The 21,076-nt window shown below is 44.0% G+C and overlaps 1 protein-coding gene across 1 annotated transcript in view; it reads right to left on the reverse strand.

Annotated features, from left to right (window-relative positions):
• The window catches only part of slc25a21 (solute carrier family 25 member 21), a 105,715-nt gene extending 87,959 nt beyond the window's left edge, over positions 1–17,756 (reverse strand). Inside the window, exons 1-2 of the mRNA XM_080849705.1 lie at positions 17,605–17,756; positions 17,288–17,372 (exon numbers count right to left, since the gene is read on the reverse strand). Of these exons, the coding sequence (XP_080705831.1) occupies positions 17,288–17,357 (70 nt within the window). The 5' untranslated portion in view covers positions 17,358–17,372; positions 17,605–17,756. The remainder of the gene's footprint in view (positions 1–17,287; positions 17,373–17,604) is intronic.
• Between the last annotated feature and the right edge of the window lie 3,320 nt (positions 17,757–21,076).

Raw genomic sequence — 21,076 nt, forward strand, 5'->3', positions numbered from 1 at the left:
TCTTACCCGTCTCCCTCATAACATCCGACATCTCTCTCTCTGCCCTCCAAGTAAAGTGAATGAGCAGCGAAGAAGAAGGAGGAGGAGGAGGAGGAGGAGGAGGAGGAGAGAGGGATAATCAGCTCCTCTGGCTTGACTTATGACGGGATTGGTCCTGTCGCTTGGTCAGCTTTCCACTTCAGCGAGGAGCCGCACTCCCAATAACAACATGCCCGACACCCGTCCCTTTCCCACACACACACACACACACACACACACACACACACACACACACACACACACACACACACACACACACACACACACACACACACCCGTCCTTTCCCACACAGCTCCGCTTCGCGAGGCCGAGGCCCATTCCAGGCCGCTAAACACACATGCGCGCTGACGGATCCGTCTTTCGGAGCCCCCTTTGGAAACTGACCTCAGAATAATCGAGCGTTGTTATTCCTGCGGAGTGCTTAGTGCCCCTGACAGCGGCGGCTTCGCCCCTGGACGAGGAGCAGCGCTGGAGTGTGTGTGTGTGTGTGTGTGTGTGTGTGTGTGTGTGTGTGTGTGTGTGTGTGTGTGTGTGTATATGTGTGGACGAGGAGCAGCGCTGGAGTGTGTGTGTGTGTGTGTGTGTGTGTGTGTGTATATATGTGTGGACGAGGAGCAGCGCTGGAGTGTGTGTGTGTGTGTGTGTGTGTGTGTGTGTGTGTGTGTGTCTGTGTGTGTGTGTGTGTGTATATGTGTGGACGAGGAGCAGCGCTGGAGTGTGTGTGTGTGTGTGTGTGTGTGTGTGTGTGTGTGTGTGTGTATATGTGTGGACGAGGAGCAGCGCTGGAGTGTGTGTGTGTGTGTGTGTGTGTGTGTGTCTGTGTGTGTGTGTGTGTGTATATGTGTGGACGAGGAGCAGCGCTGGAGTGTGTGTGTGTGTGTGTGTGTGTGTGTGTGTGTGTGTGTGTGTGTGTGTGTATATGTGTGGACGAGGAGCAGCGCTGGAGTGTGTGTGTGTGTGTGTGTGTGTGTGTGTGTGTGTGTGTGTGTGTGGACGAGGAGCAGCGCTGGAGGGAGAGTTTATTCACATAGCAGAGAGGTGCGGGTGTGTGTGTGTGTGTGTGTGTGTGTGTGTGTGTGAAAGGACTTGAGAAGTGAAAGGACTGTCACAGGCTTGAGTGTAATCCAAACATTATGGTTTTTAGTGCTTAGTGCTTCGAGCGTTCCACTGCTGATAAGTCCCCTATGCCGATGCCCTTACATGCTGGTAGTTCAGTCTTGTGATCCCCTATGCCGATGCCCTTACATGCTGGTAGTTCAGTCTTGTGATCCCCTATGCGGATGCCCTAACATGCTGATAGTTATGTTATGTGATGGTAAACACGCTTCCCACGCCTCCATAAAGGTGTGTTAGCACCAATGCTAACGTCCATGGCTCTTAAGGTGGGAGGTTCTCACTCTGCTGGAGGGAAAGCCAACGTCAGGGCACTGGAGCACCTCTGTTTCTTCCTTAATGTATGCTACCGCTGCCCCTTCACAGCTGTCCTGCTGCCTAGGAACCTGCCCCAGATGCTTGGAATGAGGAATGACATTGCAGCCGCCACAGTCCAGTATACTCATTACTCCTGGGACACTTAGGAGAAATCGAAGAAAACCCCCCCTAACACACACAAGAACACACATGCATGCATGCACACACACACACACACTCACACACACACACAGAAACACAAACATATTTTTGAAAAATTCTAAAATCGCAGGAAACACAATGAGAGGTCCAAATGTAAGTGTGCTATGTACGGCCGGCCTACTGGGATCTATGTCCTCTTACTTACTTAGCAAGTGATATAAAAAGAGGCTTAATGTGTCCAATTCATTATTAAAATGTTATTATAATCTGGCCAGTAGATAAAACTAAATTACAAAAAACATGAGGAAAACATTAAGAAAAACATTTAAAAAAAGCATAAAAACATGCAATTTCCCCACCTTCCATAGAGCAACCATTAGCCCAGCGCGGGCAGCTGGTCCTGTTGCCCCCGGCTCTCTGTGACAGACGCCATGCTACCTAACTTCACCTTCATTTATCATGTTAGAACTATTCTGGGACAGAATCGCTATTACACCCGAGCAGGAAAAACACAAACTAAGCAAAACATTTCCTTAAGCAATTAAAGCATAAACAGAGGAGCCACCTAACGACGCTGGCCTGCGCCCGCCATGATGGGGGGGAGGGGGGGTGTGGGGGGTGTGGGGGGTACTGCTTCTGTATGTAGAGATGTTTAACATGCATTTCCAGCCATTCATACACACAAGGGGGGAAAGAAAACAGGGAGTCTGTGTGTCTGTCTCTCACTTTCTGTGTGTGTGTGTGTGTGTGTGTGTGTGTGTGTGTGTGTGTGTGTGTGTGTGTTCGGAGAGAGAGGAGGAATGATGAGAAAGTTGAAACCATCAATATGACTTCTTGTTCTGCTATGCTAATATAAACTCTGCATTTCACACCAATAAACTTTTCAATTCCAATTTATCAGAGCAAAACACGAGACGGAAGAGAACCAGAGAAAGTGGAAGCGAGAGGCCTCAGGAGAGAGGGGAGAAGGAGAGAGAGAGAGAGAGAGAGAGAGAGAGAGAGTGAGAGTGAGAGAGCGAGAAAGAGAGAGAGCAAGAGAGGGAGAGAGAGAGGGAGAGAGAGAGAAAGCAAGAGAGGGAGAGAAAAAGAGAGAGAGAGCAAGAGAGCGAGAGCAAGAGAGCGAGAGAAAGCAAGAGAGGGAGAGCGAGAGAGAGAGAGAGGGCGAGAGAGAGAGAAGCACAGACTCTCAGGAGACTGGTGCTGACAGAGTATCTGATATGAGTCTTGATTTGGTGTCCCTGCCAAGTCAAACACACAGAGAGAGAGCACTTCTGAACATCACAACACACACACACACACACACACACACACAGAGACAGCACTTCTGCCATCATCAGAACATAGTGTGTTTCCCCTGGGGCCCCAGGGTCGTCTGTGTTTTGCGTTCTGTGTTGACCTCTCACAGATAAGGACCTCGAACACAAACTGGGGCTGACTCCCACCACTGCGTACTCATGTACACCGCGGATATCCGTATGCAATCTATTTGTCCTGACTCATCTTGTTTTGGTTTGGCTCATGTCGTGTGTGTGTGTGTGTGTGTGTGTGTGTGTGTGTGTGTGTGTGTGTCATGTAATATCACTGTCTCTGGTGTCTCTGGGGCCATTAGCAGCTGCCCTCTTGCACTGACACGGGCCTCCCAGCTCCAGATGGAGTCTGGGTGTTCCAGCGGCTGGGGCTACACACACACAGAGACACACACACACATACACACACACACACACACACACACACACACACACACATACACACACACAGACAGACACACACACACGCACACGCACACACACAGAGACACACACACACACACACACACACACACAGAAACACACACACACAGAGACACACAGAGACACACACACACACACACACAGACACACACACACACACACACACACACACACACACACACACACACACACACACACACACACACAGTCTGCTCAAGGGCTTCCTTTCTGGAGAAAGCATCTGTCAGGAGTTGCCTCTGCTGCCTCTCTCTCTCTCTCTCTCTTGCTCACTCACTCTCGGATGATCAGTCATCATCTTGTGCTCTGCATGCCTCCATCGCTGTCTTTTCATCTTCTTGTTCCTGTGTTTCCTCTCTCCCTGGACCAGGGGGACATCAAAATACCAGGGGGGCTTGCAGACCCCGACATGTGTGGCCTTCCATGCCTTGCCTGCTAGGCTAGGCTAGCACCATGCCTGCTAGGCTAGGCTAGCTCTATGCCTGCTAGGCTGCTATGCCACCAGGTTTGCTGGTTGCCCGCTAGGCTAGCTCCATGCCTGCTAGGCTTACTCTCTGCCTGCTAGGCTGCTATGCCACCAGGTTTGCTGGTTGCCCGCTGGGCTTTTTTGTCTTTCTTAATCCACACGAAATAACCACATACATTAACAAATCCAGGAAACGTTGTTGAGCATGGACTGAACAGCATGTAAGCTTCTCTCCTGTTACTGCTAGTGTAAACACTGTGCCCGTGCAGCCAGCAAACAAACTTGGCTTGCAGGGACCACAAACGCCCAGCTGACACTGATGAGAGCTAACTATCATGCTGTCTGATGTTGGCAATATAGTAAGCAACACCCTGCTGCAAAGGCTGAAGTACACAGTTAACAGCCTGGATGGCTAATGAGAACAAAAGGTGTGATTGTCAGTACTTCATGTGTCCTTCTGTCAGTACTTCATGTGTCCTTCACACAGTGCCAGTCAAACGTTTGGACACACCTTCTCATTTTTTTCTCTACTTTACTTTTATCATTTTCTTCATGGTTTTGTTCAGTACATTATTCCATATGTTTTCTTTCGTAGTTGAAATGTCTTCAGTATTATTAATCTACAATGTATAAAATAATAAAAGTAAAGAAAACACTTAAAAAACAATTAAAGGTCTGCCCAAACTTTTGACTGGTACTATATACCAACCAATTCATTTGACTCTCCTGACTAGATGATGACAGAAGTCATTTCCAGAGAATGGCTGTGGTGTGGATAAACACCAGCAAGCCCTGCAGGGGAAGTACAGCTCTCTACTGCCTCTGCTGGTACAAAGTAGATATTGCAACTCATGCTGATACAAGTTCCCAGGCTTACCGAATTGCAGATTAATACTTATACCCCTTCATCTAAACTGATCTAAATCTGGATTGCTTTGAATACTTGCTGTGCAATGATAGTACTGATAGTACTTTAGTGATCTCTCATGGTATTATAAGACACACGCACCACAAAATGATCAACATTTTCCACAAAGGAAATGATCTCCTCTTGGATCAGCTTTTCTGTCAGACCAACTAGGACCTCCGAGCTCCTGTACACACACACACACACACACAGACACACACACACACACATTCACACACACACACACACACACACACACTCCTGTGCTCGCCAGCGCAGAGTCTCCTATCACGCAGACGACCACCCTGAGCGGCCCATCAGGAGGAAGCTATCTGAGGCTTCTTTTCCATGGCCCAAAAGCATTATTTTTCTTCAACCCAGAACACCCCCACTCCGTACACACACACACACACACACACACACACACACACACACACACACACACACACACACACACACACACACACACACACACACACCACACACACACACACACACACACACACACACACACACACACACACTAAAACACCCCCACTCCATACTGTAATTGTCCCCCATTTCAAACACAATAAAGGGAAAGCCTGCTTCTCTCAGTTCATCCGTAGTTCTTACTTTCACAGTGGTGGCATATTGTGTCCTTCCTGATTTGTCCACGCAGCTCTCCCCCTCTCTGAACCATAATATGACTGTAAACACAGTTAAAAACAAGACCCTTCTTCCTGGACTGGTGTGTGTGTGTGTGTGTGTGTGTGTGTGTGTGTGTGTGTGTGTATGTGTGTGTGTGTGTGTGTGTGTGTGTGGGGAGAGGGGGTCCATTCTGCCAGTGCTGCCCCGGAGATATGTCATCCTCCTCGCTGCTCCGAATCACCACCAATCAGCTCTCCACAAATCTGAGCCTCGCTAATGAGAGCCTTGGCTTCAGACGAGCCAGTCTCGACATGTGCTTAGAGGAGACCTCCCTCCCTCCCTCCCTCTCTTCCTCTCCCTCTCTTCCTCTCCCTCTCTTCCTCTCCCCCTCTCATAGGGTCTTACTGACCCCCTCTCCCTCCCTCCCCCCCAACACATCAAATCACAATCTGATTAGTACAGTTGGCATAGAAAGGAGTGTGTGTGTGTGTGTGTGTGTGTGTGTGTGTGTGTGTGTGTGTGTGTGTGTGTGAGAGTGAGTTAGAGAGAGAGAAAGCATGTCCGGGTGGGTGGGGGCGGTCATGTCTTTCCTATACCGCTGTGGTCTGGACGTTACATTCTGGCCAACAGAGCACAGTCAGGGATGTTTCTCTGGGTACACAGCTCACACACACACACCCCCCCACACACACACACACACACCACACACACACACACTCACACAGATACACATACACACACACACACACACACTCACACACTCACACACACACAAACTCAGATACACACACAAACTCAGATACTCACAACACCACACCACCAGCTCATAATTCAAGGGTTCATTCTTTGAGAGGCTTTCTTTTGACAGTACTTACTTATTATACACACACACACACACACATACACACACACACACACAAACTCTTTTGACAGTACTTACTTATTATGTTTATTTATATTTTATGCATTTCAGGCTGAATCGGACACGTTAGTAATTACACTGATTCTGGAATTAGGCCTAGATTCCCACACTAACGTTTCAGTCCTTCATGTCTGTATTAGGAGGGCATTAAAGGGGGGCATTAAAGGGGGGCATTAAAGGGGAATAGTGGCAGTGCCAATTACAATTGGCCCCCTTTTACCCCCCCCCCCCCCCCCCCCTTTCCCATAGAGCCTTTGCTGATTGAATGCAATGCAATCATCAGTTATCAGACTCACACACACTCACAGACACAGACACAGACACAGACACAGACACAGACACACACACACACACACACACACACACACACACACACACACACACACACACACACACACACACACACACCATGCTAGAGTGCCATTGGGTGTATGCAGGCCATTTGGGAATTGAGCACTTCAGCTATGACTATCTACTCAGAATGTGTGAAGATTGGGCCAGATTTGGCCATCCATGCAGCAAGAATGATAACAACTGCAGAGGAAGGTGAACTGTGGGGGAAGTGTGTGGCCAGTAGGATATATGCTTTTTCCTACTGTGGCATAACTGGAGTTAAAAAAATTATGCAAGCCTATCGTGAGGGTAGCTCATGCCACAAACACACACACACACACACACACACACACACACACACACACACACAGACACACAGACACACACACACACACACACACACACACACACACACACACACACACACACACACACTGAGGAGGTCTCTCAACTGTAAAGTTTGGTTTTCTTACAGGGTCACCCTGTCTTTGCCCCTTGACTACTTAGTCTAAGTGCTCAATTAGGCGGAACTTGCTTAGCTGATTTCCTTCCCAGTTATGTTATTGTTGCCATGTGCGGCATTATGGGATGCATAAGCTTCCCTGGGCTCTGCCAGGGAATGCTCAGCATGGCCCCAATATTTTTACAATATAGTACTGTGTGTGTGTGTGTGTGTGTGTGCGTGTGTGTGTGTGTGTGTGTGTGTGTGTGTGTGTGTGTGGGTGTGCGTGCGGATGCATGACTGAGTGTGTGTGTGTGTGTGAGTGTGTGTGTGCGGATGCTATATTCTTTTCCTGCGCTCCTTCAAAGTCTCCCTCAGTGACATGATTCAGTGAGTGGGCATTCAGGCTGTGCACACAGACAGCTTAGCTGGCAAAAGCCACCGGTGACATTCACATCGATGATGGAATGTTGAGATGCCGAGATTTGCCCTCACGCACCTTCAAACACACTATTTGCATCCACTCTGATAGCATGTGACTCATAGAACTAAAACCAGGGTGTCTGCAGGTTTTAACAAGTGCAATTTTAGACTTTTTTAGACCTTTTTTAGACCATCATGGGTTCAATTTAAGACCTTCACGGAGTATCAAAAAAAGAAATAACAAAGCCAGACTGCGGTCAATTGACATTTATTGTCAATGAAACAAACATATATACATCCATTATTTTACATTCTTCTAAGCTGTGCACTTTTGGTGGCAATTTCATCCTCCAGAACCTTAAGCTGTTAGAGTTTGTCTTTAGCAGCCCTCCTCAGAGCATTGGATTTTGAGAGGAGCTCTGCCATTTTGCTGCCAGCCTTGCCCTCTGCTTGCTCTGCCAACTGAGCCCAATTGATCGCAAATGCTGGACGCAGCACTAGAACTAGTACTACCGGTAGAGGTATTATTTCTGCTAGCTGCAGAACAAAACTGGGCTATACCATGCGAATTTCGCGGCGCATTTGCCGAGTCCTGGTGCTTACTTGACTTTGTGTGCGATTCCAGTGCCTTAATGCCCAGGGTCCCGAGTTTTAGAGTTCTTTTGCAGAGAATGCAGTAAGCCTCACTGTCGTTGGGAACGCGTTTCAACCAGTCCGAAAATTCCGGTCGCGAGAGTTATCATTGAGTTTGCATTTCCCCATCTTCTTCTGCCATTTAGTCGTCTTCTACTTCATAACTTCCCGCCTTGCTCGCACACAGGGAATCAAAATACTTGCTACTGCAAGTGACGAGAGTACATTTCCGTTTCACATCCGTAGTTTTCTTATTACGTTCCACTAACAGCAACATGTCATGTAGAACTACACGGACCATAACTGTGCCCATTACAGGAAAAGAAAAAACAGAACGGCGTGGAAAAGGACGTAAAAAAATATATTTTTGCATTGAAACGTAGGTCTTAAATTACTCAAACTCAATTTTAGACATACAGTGCAAAAAATCGCTATATTTTAGACTTTTTTAGGCCTAAAATGGAAAATGTGTAATTTTAGACTTTTTAAGACTTTTTAAGACCCCGCGGACACCCTGTAAAACGTTATGGTACATTAATTAGAAAACAAAAACTGTGTGTTTAACATAACTGGTCATTGTGTCATTCCTGAGCCTGAGCTGAGAAGTAACGAACGGTTTTCTGAACACTCTATAGAAAGTGTTTTTGTAGCTTGTGCGTGTCCCAATGTGCGTGTAGCATTAGCTACAATTAGTGGTTTGCGATAAACTACGCAGATGATGGGCAACTGACGGAAGGGCAATTATTCATTATATTCTTTTACTGTCCTGCAATCGTTCAAGCATAAACTTGCATCATCCCACACCTGGGAAAACGTTCACTTGGAATCCTGCCCTCTGGATCAGGGGGCGGAGCTGGAGAGGTGGGATGGAGGCAGATGGAGGAGGGGCTATGTGTTTTAGGGAGGGGTCTAACCCACTGATTAAGGTGGTACAGACGTAAATGACCTAAGGGGGGATCATTTGGTAGATATGAGGGAGAAGGGAAGTTATATATATATACACATGTTTGTGTGTGTGTGTGTGTGTGTGTGTGTGTGTGTGTGTGTCCCACTTCAAAAGGAAATGTATCATTAACGGTTTTCATAAAATCATTTCAACAGTTTTCTAAACAGCGTTCGATTGAAGCCAACTCAGAGCTCAGCTGACATGGACATGACATGGATCCTTGACCACAGAGACACACATTAAGATATGCACCAAACACAAACCACATCTTCATCAAAATCACACTGATAAACTTGTGCAAGTCTTCTTGTGGATCTCAACAGCTCTGCCCTCAACCAGCCTAATGCGTATGAGGCCAGAGTGTGTGTGGATGCATGACTGAGTGAGTGTGTGTGTGTGTGTGTGCGTGCGGATGCATGACTGAGTGAGTGTGTGTGTGAGTGTGTGTGTGTGTGCGTGCGGATGCATGACTGAGTGAGTGTGTGTGTGAGTGTGTGTGTGTGTGCGTGCGGATGCATGACTGAGTGAGTGTGTGTGTCTGTGTCTGTGCGGATGCATGACTGAGTAAGTGTGTGTGTGTGCGTGTGTGCGTGAGTGCTGTGTCCAGGTCGGTGGCATGTCCTGCTTGTGTGTTTGGTGGGTGGGACAGAGCGCTGCATATGTTGACACACACACACACACACACACACACACACACACACACACACACACACACACACACACACTCACCGCTGCATATGTTGACTACTCGCCTGCATGCCTGGTTGCAGTCAACTGATTTCTTGTGACATTATGATCCCACACATTTCCTCACGCAGTAATTAGTCGTAGTGGTCGATAAATCTTCTCTCGTTTGTTTTCGTTGCATTTTCTGGGGTTTATCCACCAACCACCCCCCACCCCCCCATACCTCCTTCCTTTCCACATGAGCTTATCAATTATGCAGAACTGGACATATGATTGACTGCACGGGGTCGAGCCAGCATAAACACCAGCATGCAGCCGGGTTGCGTCTGGGTGATCTCTTAGCCGGCCTGCTGCTGAGGGCTGTGTGTGTGTGTGAGTGTGTGTGTGTGTGTGTGTGTGTGTGTGTGTGTGTGTGTGTGTGTGTGTGTGTGTTTGTGAGTGGGCGCTCCGCGGCTGTGTTTACTCAGGTATCGCTATGGAGATCCGATTGGATCATTTGCATGATGGATGAGTGCTTGCTGATTTGACTGGTGATGAGCAGAACTTTGCTGCAGCTAAAATCAAACAAGTTCTATTTCCGATTTACTGCTCGAAAATGAACTGTCAAATAAACATCTCTCTTACAAACACACACACACACACACACACACACACACACACACACACACACACACACACACACACACACTTCATCACAGATCTTGGGCGTAAAAAAGGAAAGCCAGCAGAATCACAAACTACTCATGCCTCAGTGCATGACATCACAGGCCCTATGCCACATAAAAGCTTAGGTGACCGACAAAGAGAACACCCCATGACCCATGGACCCATCATGGCCTGACTTCCATACACCACGTGCCAGGATTCACAAAACGCTTCCAGGTAAGATTTCATTCCACTCAGCAGTGTAGTCCATATTAATTCTGCATGAGCCAAAATGCTAATAATAGGACTTTCACCTCAAGCTCTCTCTCGCTCCTCTTCAAGAATAATAAGCACAAAAAAGGTAAAAAGGTGGTCTCCTTATTTGGAAGGGTAAGAGTCAACTAACCATTCCAAAACCAACATTGCTTCAAACATGAGGTCATCTAAACATCTGTCCACAACATGTCCGCCGGGAGTTCAATCAAAGCCCTGCTTAAACATGTACAATTGTTTCTGGAAATAAATATTAGGCCTAATGCGACCCACATTGTGGCAGCCAATCGAAATGGCATCCCAGTCAGTGAGCGATATGTGGCGTCCCCATCAGCTCCGTTAGCCTGTGTTTGTTTTATTTCGCTCTCTCTCCCTCTCTTCTCCTTCTTTATTTAAGCTAAGCGGGACTGTTTATTCCACGCGGAACAATCTGAGGTTCACAGTTTAAAAGCAATTAAAATGAAGAGAATTTGAGTGCGTTTTACACGTAGGGCTGACTGACTGTTACCGAAGAGAAAGGGGTGAGTTCAATCACACTTAAGGCATCTGTCTATAACGGACACAGTCCATTTGCAGTCGGCGGATACATTTACACAGTAACTAATCATAACTCAAACATCTCTATGTAAATCTCATCAAATTACACGGAATAATGGAGGAGTTGAAAGGAAATCGATACAGTGCGTACTCTGCGCGGCACCTGAATTTATTTCCGGACCCTCTGGTTAAATTGAGCTCATGTGGGGTCAGAGTAAAACGGAGGTTCAGCGATAGCAAGGCATACATTTTAACTTGCCGCCTTACAAACTTACAAACGTCCAGGCGCAGGTTAGGTTTATAACTTGGAAATTAAGGGCTGTTGTAAATCTGTCTTTGTCTAAAAAAATCTATTTACGAAAGTCTAACGAAACAGATTATTTTTAGATGCATTTAGTAAAGATGGCGCTTGTACAGAAACGTTCAAAATCTGGAATTCAAAAATCATGGAATTAATTATCGGGTTTCGGCAAAGAAGTTCATCATTATTTTTCTTTTTTTCTTTTTGAACAACAATTATCTGTAGAACTAGTCTACTCAATAGACTCACAGACTAGTAGGATAGTTAAAGCGAGATTATAAAAGTATAATGTAAAGAACTGACCTCGTGTTACTAAGAAACTTTAACGAAATTGAAAGGCATAATATCAGCAAACTCTAAATCGTACAATCGATTGTTGTCTTGTTGTCACCATCGTTCTGATGTGTAAAATCATTCAGAGTAATACATATTCGGCTTGACGTTTTTAATAAATAAATATTTCGTTTTGTCTTAATGATAATTAGTTGGCCTACCTCCCCGCAAAATACATCCAAAACATCAGACCACTCTTACTTGTTTATAAAAATAGCCTTAAATATATCTATCACTTTGTAATCAGATAACAAAATTAGGAACAGGGATTAGTGAAACATCTAAACTATCCCAGTCTCCACAGCATTTTAGAAATTATTTAAAATAATTTTAACTACTCTATAAAGCTCCACAAGTTTTAGAAATTAAGTTGTGGTAACATCATTTTAGCAGGCTAAGCTAAATACGGTTAATTGCATGGATTGGATTTTCCTTTATTTAAGCAAGATACTTTTGTGGTGGATCGAATGGGAACATATTTTCTTTACAATTCACTAAAAGCCTAAAGCTATCGGGTCCTGTTGATCAAGCTAACTTTAGCCATATTTCTAAAAACAAACCTTTCTGCTATCCCTTCTCCGCCCAGCATATAACCTCTTTACGAATCTGACAGATATCCCGGAGGCCCAGTATTCTGTGCTTCTGTGACGCTCTGATTGGTTGAAGGAAGAGGCACCCGGAAAAAAAATATAGGAGAATGGCCCACCTCAAACTCTTCATACCAGGCTGCTCAATCAGGCTGGCTCACCACAGCCTTTGAGGATGCACCCCTGAGGTGTCCAGGCAACAGAACAAGTTCACATACTGCTGCTTTAAATGAAAGGCCACGCACCGTTTTTAAAAACCTTAGCCCTGCCTATTGTCTCCCCCTTGTGGTTAAAGTGAATGCAACCATTTACATTTGTTTTACAAATGTTACTAGAAACGTTTCCACAAACTCTTTTAAAGGCACCCAGTGCAACTTTATGTAAACATTCAATGAAACATAAACATTCAATTTCTAGTCTTTTTTACACGTAGTTAGTTTCAATAACTCCATACCATTACATATCGACATTCAAGGAGCAAAGATGAGTCGTCGTTGTGTGGTGAGAACTGATAGAACATCGTAAACAACAACAATCGCCGGTGGGGAGAAGCCATTTTTCCATTGACTGTAAGCCTGCTTTATTTATTGTAGGTTAAAAAAAATAAAGAAAATGGCGGCGATTGTTGTTGTTATCGATTTTCTATCAGTTCTCACCACACAACGACGTCTCATCTTTGCTGCTTGAATGTCGGTATGTAATGGTATGGAGTTATTGAAACTTACTACGTGTAAAAAAGACTAGAAATTGAATGTTTATTTTTAAGCCTCGAAAGTTGCACTGGGTGCCTTTAAGATCAGTCTTGTTGTGGATATTAAGACACAATATCTAGTAACAGATACATTAATGTAAAATGTAAAAGTTTGTTGACTTTTTTTAAACACCAAACTGATTGCACACAGAGTTTAGTCTTACAATATTGAATAGGAACAGGAATGTACTGGAATGGCAAGTGTTTACTCCTTACGCCTTTCAACTATCCAGAGGCTACATAAAATACACATAAGTGACAAGGAGGCATGACACATCTCAGCTCACTTACACACACACACACACACACACACACACACACACACACACTCACACACACACTCACACACTCACTCTCACACACACACTCACACTCACACACACACACACACAAGGAGGCATGACACATCCATTAGTGCTAGTGTCCACGATCTGTCTCAGGGTTGTTAGCAGGGACTGGTTACCGAGGGAACAGCAGGAGGGATGAGCATGAATTATGTGTGGTCACCACCACAGTGTATATCCCTCAACATGTTTGTTTGTGTGTGTGTGCGAGTGTTCAGACAGTGTATGCACGCCATTCCCTTATAACAGTATATAAGAAGGTCATGTGAACCTTGCTTCAATTTTCAGTTGTATACAGAGATGTTAAATTCCTTGTGCTATTGGTTTGGGGACTTCCCACAGCGACCAAACCTTTCACTGGCACATGCCCAAGTACTCATACCCAACAACCTAGCCTTAGAATCATAACAACAGGGTGCACTACATCCATCACACCGATACTTAAAAGCTGTACAACAATGTTATGCCTTCATGAGCATTTCACTGGGGTGGTCAAGATGGTGGACGTCTTCCTTCATGAGTGTTTCATTACATTAAGACCCACGCCACCTCCACCTCAACACCATCCTCCTTTTTTTCACGATTTATTTTTGGACCTTTTTTTTTTTTGCCTTTTTTTTTCCGATAGTACAGTGAAGAGTGTGACAGGAAATGAGAGGGAGAAGAGGTGGGGAGTGGACAGGAGTAATGACATCGGGCCTGATTCGAACCCGTGTCCTCCATGGGCATCAAGCCCGAATGTGATCGGGGCTACTGCTTGTGCCACAGTGCCCCCCCCCCCCCCCCCCCATCCTCCATACTCATGTGACTCGTGTTGCTCATGTCACTCATGCTCATACACATGTCAATACCAGGGACAACAACAGATACACACCCACAAGATTTCACAAGCATATCTCTGAACGATGCATGGCTAAATATCTGCACATCAACATCATTATACTATGGCATGCCACAGACTATTCAAAGTGAGGGGTGGGAGGGTTGGGGGGTAAACTATTCATAGTGAGGGGTGGGAGGGTTGGGGTGTACACCCCCTCGGGAGAACAAACCCAGGTTAGGGTAAGGGAAGGGGTTGGGGATGGAAGAGCCCCCCGAGGATTACGAACCTTTTACTGTTTATCCCACTTTTTACTGTATTAACTGTACTTACAATCTATTTTTGCTGTATTACTGTACTAACTGTACTTACACCTTACAACTCTTACTAATCACTATATTATTACTACCTCATTCACTTCTCTTTACTTATTACCACCACTAATACTCACACCTGCACTTTATATATTTCATATCTATCTACACTTCCTACCTCAATTGCTGCTAGTCCCAATTCTGTTCATATTTCATACCTAACTCTTACTGTATATATCTTATTTATTCGCTTATTCCACTTTACATAGGCACATACTCTGCACTTTCATTGCTATTTGGCACTTCTGGTTGGATGCTAAACTGCATTTCGTTGTCTAAGAACTTGCACTCTGTGCAATGACAAAATAAAGTTGAATCTAATCTAATCTCATCTAAGAGGGTAAGGGATTAAAAATTGGATACAAACCCTGGTCCCCTTAGGCACCCAAACATCTCGCAACAACATGCTTCTTCACATAATATACGCAGTGGTGTAGTCCAGGGTATACGCAGGTATACGGAGTATACCCACTTGTTTTTCAGTCAGCATTGCGTATACCTACTTCTCAAAACAGGGCGTTTATCCTGTGCTGTATGTGTTGCTTAAAAAAATTACGAGTATACCCACTTCTCCAGGGACCACTACACCACTGGGTTAATTTACATGTCCTCAAGTAGTCTGTGAGGACCTCAGCCATAACCACTGGAAGCATTGTGGTCGAATTAGCCACAAAGTCTCGATCACCTATCTTCACTTGTCTTTTGAGTGACTCATGTGTGTCAAACAGGATAAAAAGATACTGCTCTATTCCCATTCCATACTGAATATTCTGTTTAGATCAAAGGTTTGTTGCGACATACCGGGATAGCCTGATGATAGTTATGTGGTAGCCTATACCAATGTGTTGACATTAGAAAAACATTGACTGCGACAGTTTTGGACAGATCGCGCTAATTCACTGAACAAATATTTTCATATTACTTTTCCACCACTTATTAGTCATGTCATCGTAATGTAAACATTCCACATTTGATTTGAACAGATGCTGCCAAGATCTGCATTTGTCACTGCCATGTACCGTGAGATAAAGCAGTTGCCCCCCCATGGATAGAGAAGCCAGGCTTTAGCCGAAATCGGGTTTATGCCATCATGTAAACGTACTGACTGTCCTCAAAACTAGAGTGCAACTGAAGCATTGTGGTTGAATTAGCTACAAAGTCTTGATCACCTATCTTCACTTGCCTTTTGTGTGCTTGCCAACCTCATTGCCTTGCTTTGCCACCAGCTCTGCATACTTCGAGAATAAAAGGATAACTGCATCCCATGTAGACTAGATGGCTTTCACTTTTAAACAAAAACATACATGTCTGAAAACAAGCTTACAATCTTTTGAAGTTTGTGTGTGTGTGTGTGTGTGTGTGTGTGTGTGTGTGTGTGTGTGTGTGTGTGTGTGTGTGTGTGTGTGTGTGTGCTAATTAATTAGCAATATAATTCTGGGCACGTGAATCGTTATTTAAAATGTTACCTGCTTTCAAGTTTCTCAGAATAAGACATAAGACATCTTAAATATTTCAAACCTTATCGCAGAGATCACCTGAGACACCCATTGACACTCCAGATAGACCTAAACTAACCACTTATAAAGCTTATCATCTTTACAGAAGATCAGAGGTAGCCTACTACCATGCCAGACATAAATATGGCGTATGATTCTAATTTTATACTTTGCAAAAAATTGTCAGGAGATTGGGACTTCCATGTAGAAGCTAGGGAATGTCCCGTCCTTCTCAGTGGATATTCAGGGGTATTTTTATTGCTTTTTATAGCAATTATTATAAGTAGTATTATCCGTAAGGTTTATTCTCTTAAGAAAAATTATAAATTATAAAAAATATAAATAAGTAAAACAAATAACCACAAAACATCAAATTCAACTGCACTTAGAGACAGCAAACATGAAATGACACATCTATCTTGTAGCCTGTAGCTTGTAACTCAAAACTTGAAGAACAACCAAGTAGATATCTTGTACCACACAAAGTACACAGATCAGAGCAACTATAATGTTTGCACTGTCTCTCGACGCTTTTGAACGCCCATTGATTTGCATTGGCTATATTTGGGATGAACTACAAATCGATCAAACTGCTGAAGCTTTGTATTTCTCTCCTATTAAAAAAAAAAAGCCTTTTTTGGAAACAACCTCCGTTCATAGTGCTGCTCTGTACAAAATGATCAACTGAAGGCTGCACGGGCTGGGACCTCGGAATGTATCTGTGCCAGCACTGCTGTTTCCCGGACGTACTTTAAAAGATGTGGAACCAATGCTTTCCGTCACCCGAGCGTAAATGCCTACCGAGGCTACTAGGAGTAAACCTGATCAGAAGGCAAACATGCCTGCATACAACCTAATAACAGGGTCTCCATTCAAAGTCCGTTAACTTTGTATAATAAGTAACCAAATATATCCAGTCTGTTGAAGAGGACTTGGAACAGACGGTGATGGTTGTTATGCAATCCCACTAGCAACCACAGACTCCAGTGTGTCAGCTGCACGGTAGACAGACTAGCCTACCTGTGAATTATCACAAAGATGATTAACCAGTTATTGAACTTCAGCTTTGTGACATACCTGCGGAGCCGCCGGCAATAACTTGGTGAGACGCCTCTCGGAGTAATCCCTGCTTTTTGTTTGGGGACATGGTTTCTTGTCTTTTCTACATAAATAACAAGATAATGCAAAGCATGTTTTACTGTACTGTAATAAAAGTATTATAGTTACACTTGAGTAATGTTGTGCACCTTTTTGATCCATTGGCATAGGTCTACGTTTAGCCAAAGCAGTCGGGTTTAGTTAAAACGCCTTAAGACACGTTAGTATGTTAGCCTTAGCCTCTGTACAGGTAACTGGGGTTTCACATTAAACTTGACCAAACTTTACGGGGTTACCTGTTCACGAATGCTGAACGCTTTAGACCACAGTCAGGTGCTCAACGTTGACGTGTTAACTTAATATTTTTCGCCTCACATAAATTTAAGAATCTTTCTTGAGGGATCTGCAGACTACCCGCGTGCACTCGGAATGTCTCGCGGTTCAGTAATATCTATCCGGGTGAACTTTAGTGTGTAACTTCAGGGAGACCAGCCTGCCTTCAGGAGCAGTATCGGTTGTGCAAGTCTAAATTTAGCTTTCCACTTTGCTTCAAACTAATGTGTCCTAGACTCATCAGTTGCTTTTGTATGCTAAGCCTATCCGAAAGGCTGTGGGATGATAAACCTACCTGTTGCAGGCCTACATTTGAATGCAAGGCCTGTTTTAAATGAGTTTGTACCGTGATGTAGGCTACTACGGGCCAGTTAAATTGCATGTGCCCTCGAATAAACCCCATTCGATGTAAACTGGACGTCACGCCAATAGGTTACTGTCTCCTTGCGTATGCCCTCCCTGTTTTGTGTGCTCTTTGGATTTGTTGGCGACCTTCACTGCAGGTTACATTGTTACAAGTTCAGTTACTTTTCCAACAGCTGCTTCTTTCCTGATGTTTGTTGGCTATTGAAAATCTACCGAGCCGCATCCGAAGGACGTACTCCTTTCATGAGGTTGGCTGCATGGAGTGTGCCTGGAGTTTGAAAACTCAACAAATATGCAATTTATTTTTAACCTAGGAATGGTAAAATAAGAAGCATTAACAACATGAAACGTTAGGCTGCATGAAAGTCAGGAAAACTTAAACTAAGGAGCACTTAACGATTAGCAGGCAGGGCTGTTAAAGCCGCAGTATGTAACGCAACAAAACGAAGAAAGAGAAATTGATTTGTTTGCACATGTCAAAAGAAATGAAAATGAATTTCCGCTCTTTCAACAAATCTCCGTCTGTTTTCCCCCTATTTTAGGTTTACAGCAATTGAATGCCTGCCACCTTTTCACCGCTTGCTCGCCATGGCCTGCTGTAAATTACAGCGCGCTGTCAAATATAATGCACTCATGGTTTGGGTTTCTGGAGCCTTTGAGCAAGTCAGAAGTTGCTCTGAAAAATGACAGCGTTAATGACCAGGCACCTGCGGAAAAAATACAGCTTAGCCTATATGGAAAGTACTGTTCATTAGTAATCAGCTTCACACAATAGTAAATACCGTGCCTGTAAATTTGTGAATTAATGAAGTGCATCTATCCCTTAAAGTGTTTTATGTTGAACGTATTTCCACAAAATAAATATGATTGTTGGCCAATCAAGGGTTATTTGACACACAAGAGATAATGTGTGACCTTGAGGTAATTGGACATGGGATCTCAAGCTTATGTCGTGGCACAATGCTATTTCATTTGAGATATACTTTCACTTTATTTCTGTGTTCTGTTCCCCTGGTTTTGCTTCATACACGCCCTGAGTTTACAGAAAACGTTTTCAGTTTAGCTGAAAAATGTTGCCCCTAAAATGTTATTGGTAATCTCATAAACTAAAGCTGTCATTTAAAATTATGAGTAAAAAATATAAACAAAGCACATCAGAACGACGGAAGCTTTGCAGACAAACTTTCTCCATAGTGTTTTTTTTCTGGAGAAAGCACCAACAATGAGAGGTAGTACACTATGTATCCTGGTGCATTTTTCATTGTACACAAACTCAGTAGTGAGTTCAAGTAACAAAGTGGGCAGTGTGCTATTTCCAGCACTGTAAAAACATGGATTTATGGCAATGTTGGCAGGAAAACGCCATTAACGCATTGACCTAGTTGCATCACACATTGCCCTTCCAGAAAGTAGCTGCGTGGCAGGCGAAGGTTTCTTGTCCATTGTGTAAAGCAATCAGAATGTTCACTAGATGACACACGTTGAGTATCGCTGTCTCTCTCTCCTGAGGAGAGAATAATGGAAGACTATATACCTTGGCCCCAGAGCCAGGCTCCCTTTTTTTTACCCAAAATAAATCCCTCTGCATAATAGAAACAGTAATTATGTCATCATGGACTGGCTGTCCCTTTTATTTTCCTTAAAGGCAAGCTCAGTTATTTGAGCTCATTTTGCAAAGAGCTATTCTGGTGACTAATATATTACCCATTTTCCTGTCTGTATTATCTCATTTATCTCATTTGAACTGTTTTTCTTCTGAATTTAATTCAAAGGGATATTGGACAATTAAGTATTTACTGAGGTTGCTGAATATAACCCCTTTTTTTCAAAAGAGGGTTCTCGTACCTCAAACTATTCCATTATGGTTATCCTCATTCTTACCATCGCTAATCTCTAGAAACAGTTTGTAGACCATTTTGGGGAGTATTTTTATTAATTTTTTTGGGAAATGTGCTGCCTTTATGCCTTTTGTGTAGTGTGAGGCTACACTACCATCTCAAGGCCCCGCTCTAATCTAACATTGGTGCTTCTGTGAAGTACAGAGCCTGCATCAGTTATGTCACATGCTCTATCAGCTGATACCCATAGATCCTTAGACCCCTTAGATTCCTTAGATCAGGGGTCTCAAACTCAGGCCTGCAGGCCAATTATATTTATTATAAGTTCCATTGATTTAAAAGGGCCACCCCGTAAAAATATGGCCCCCCAAATGACCAGACTGGATGCCCATCGCCCCCCGGGTAATTTGAGTTTGAGACCCTTGGCTTAGACCCTTAGATCTTAGACACTAAAATGGTCCTTCAGGCTGAGAGAGGTTCCCTTTTCGCGGCTAAAACAGCTGCATTGTTGTGGGGTGTGACAGGGGCTTGGTTTAGGTTCTTGGTTACTTATACCAAGAACTTAACAGAGTTATAAAAAGTACTGTCATTTAAGGCGTTGGGCCTCAATATCATGTGTTACGTGTTTACAATATAGTTATGGGCTTATCTTGTTTAAACCCTGGACAAGAAGGACTGTCAAAGAAGATATCCGTCTTCACTTAATCATGGATAAATGCTGTCTGGACTCTTTGCCCCAACATTTGTAATTAGGCATAACCAGTCAAAGGTCATGTAAAAATAAAAGCGGCAATCAATGCATGCGTGTCGAGGAAACCCACAACATATGTTGGAACGTCCTTGTTCTCCTTTGTGTACAGTCAGTTGTTCCTGTCACAGTAGAAAATGCAGGCGGAAGTAATGAAACATAATAGTGAAATATTGCAACAGTGTGAAGTACATCCTTGATAGTCAGTCCCCTACATAGCTGGAAAAAAATAATAATAAAAAAAAAAATACAAAAACCCCAGATGGAAGTCACTGATTCTAACCTGGACACACACATCAGTCATCTTACTTCACGTGGTGTGTTTGTGTGTGTGTGTGTGTGTGTGTGTGTGTGTGTGTGTGTGTGTGTGTGTGTGTGTGTGTGCATGGCATGGCACACAGAAGAACTGCATAAAAAGTTCCCATTTGGCCTCAGAGCCAATGTGACAAATGAAGTGACAAAATCCGCACAAACAGGAATTTG

This window comes from Sprattus sprattus, assembly GCF_963457725.1.
Source record: "Sprattus sprattus genome assembly, chromosome: 13".
Taxonomy (NCBI): Eukaryota; Metazoa; Chordata; class Actinopteri; order Clupeiformes; family Clupeidae; genus Sprattus; species Sprattus sprattus.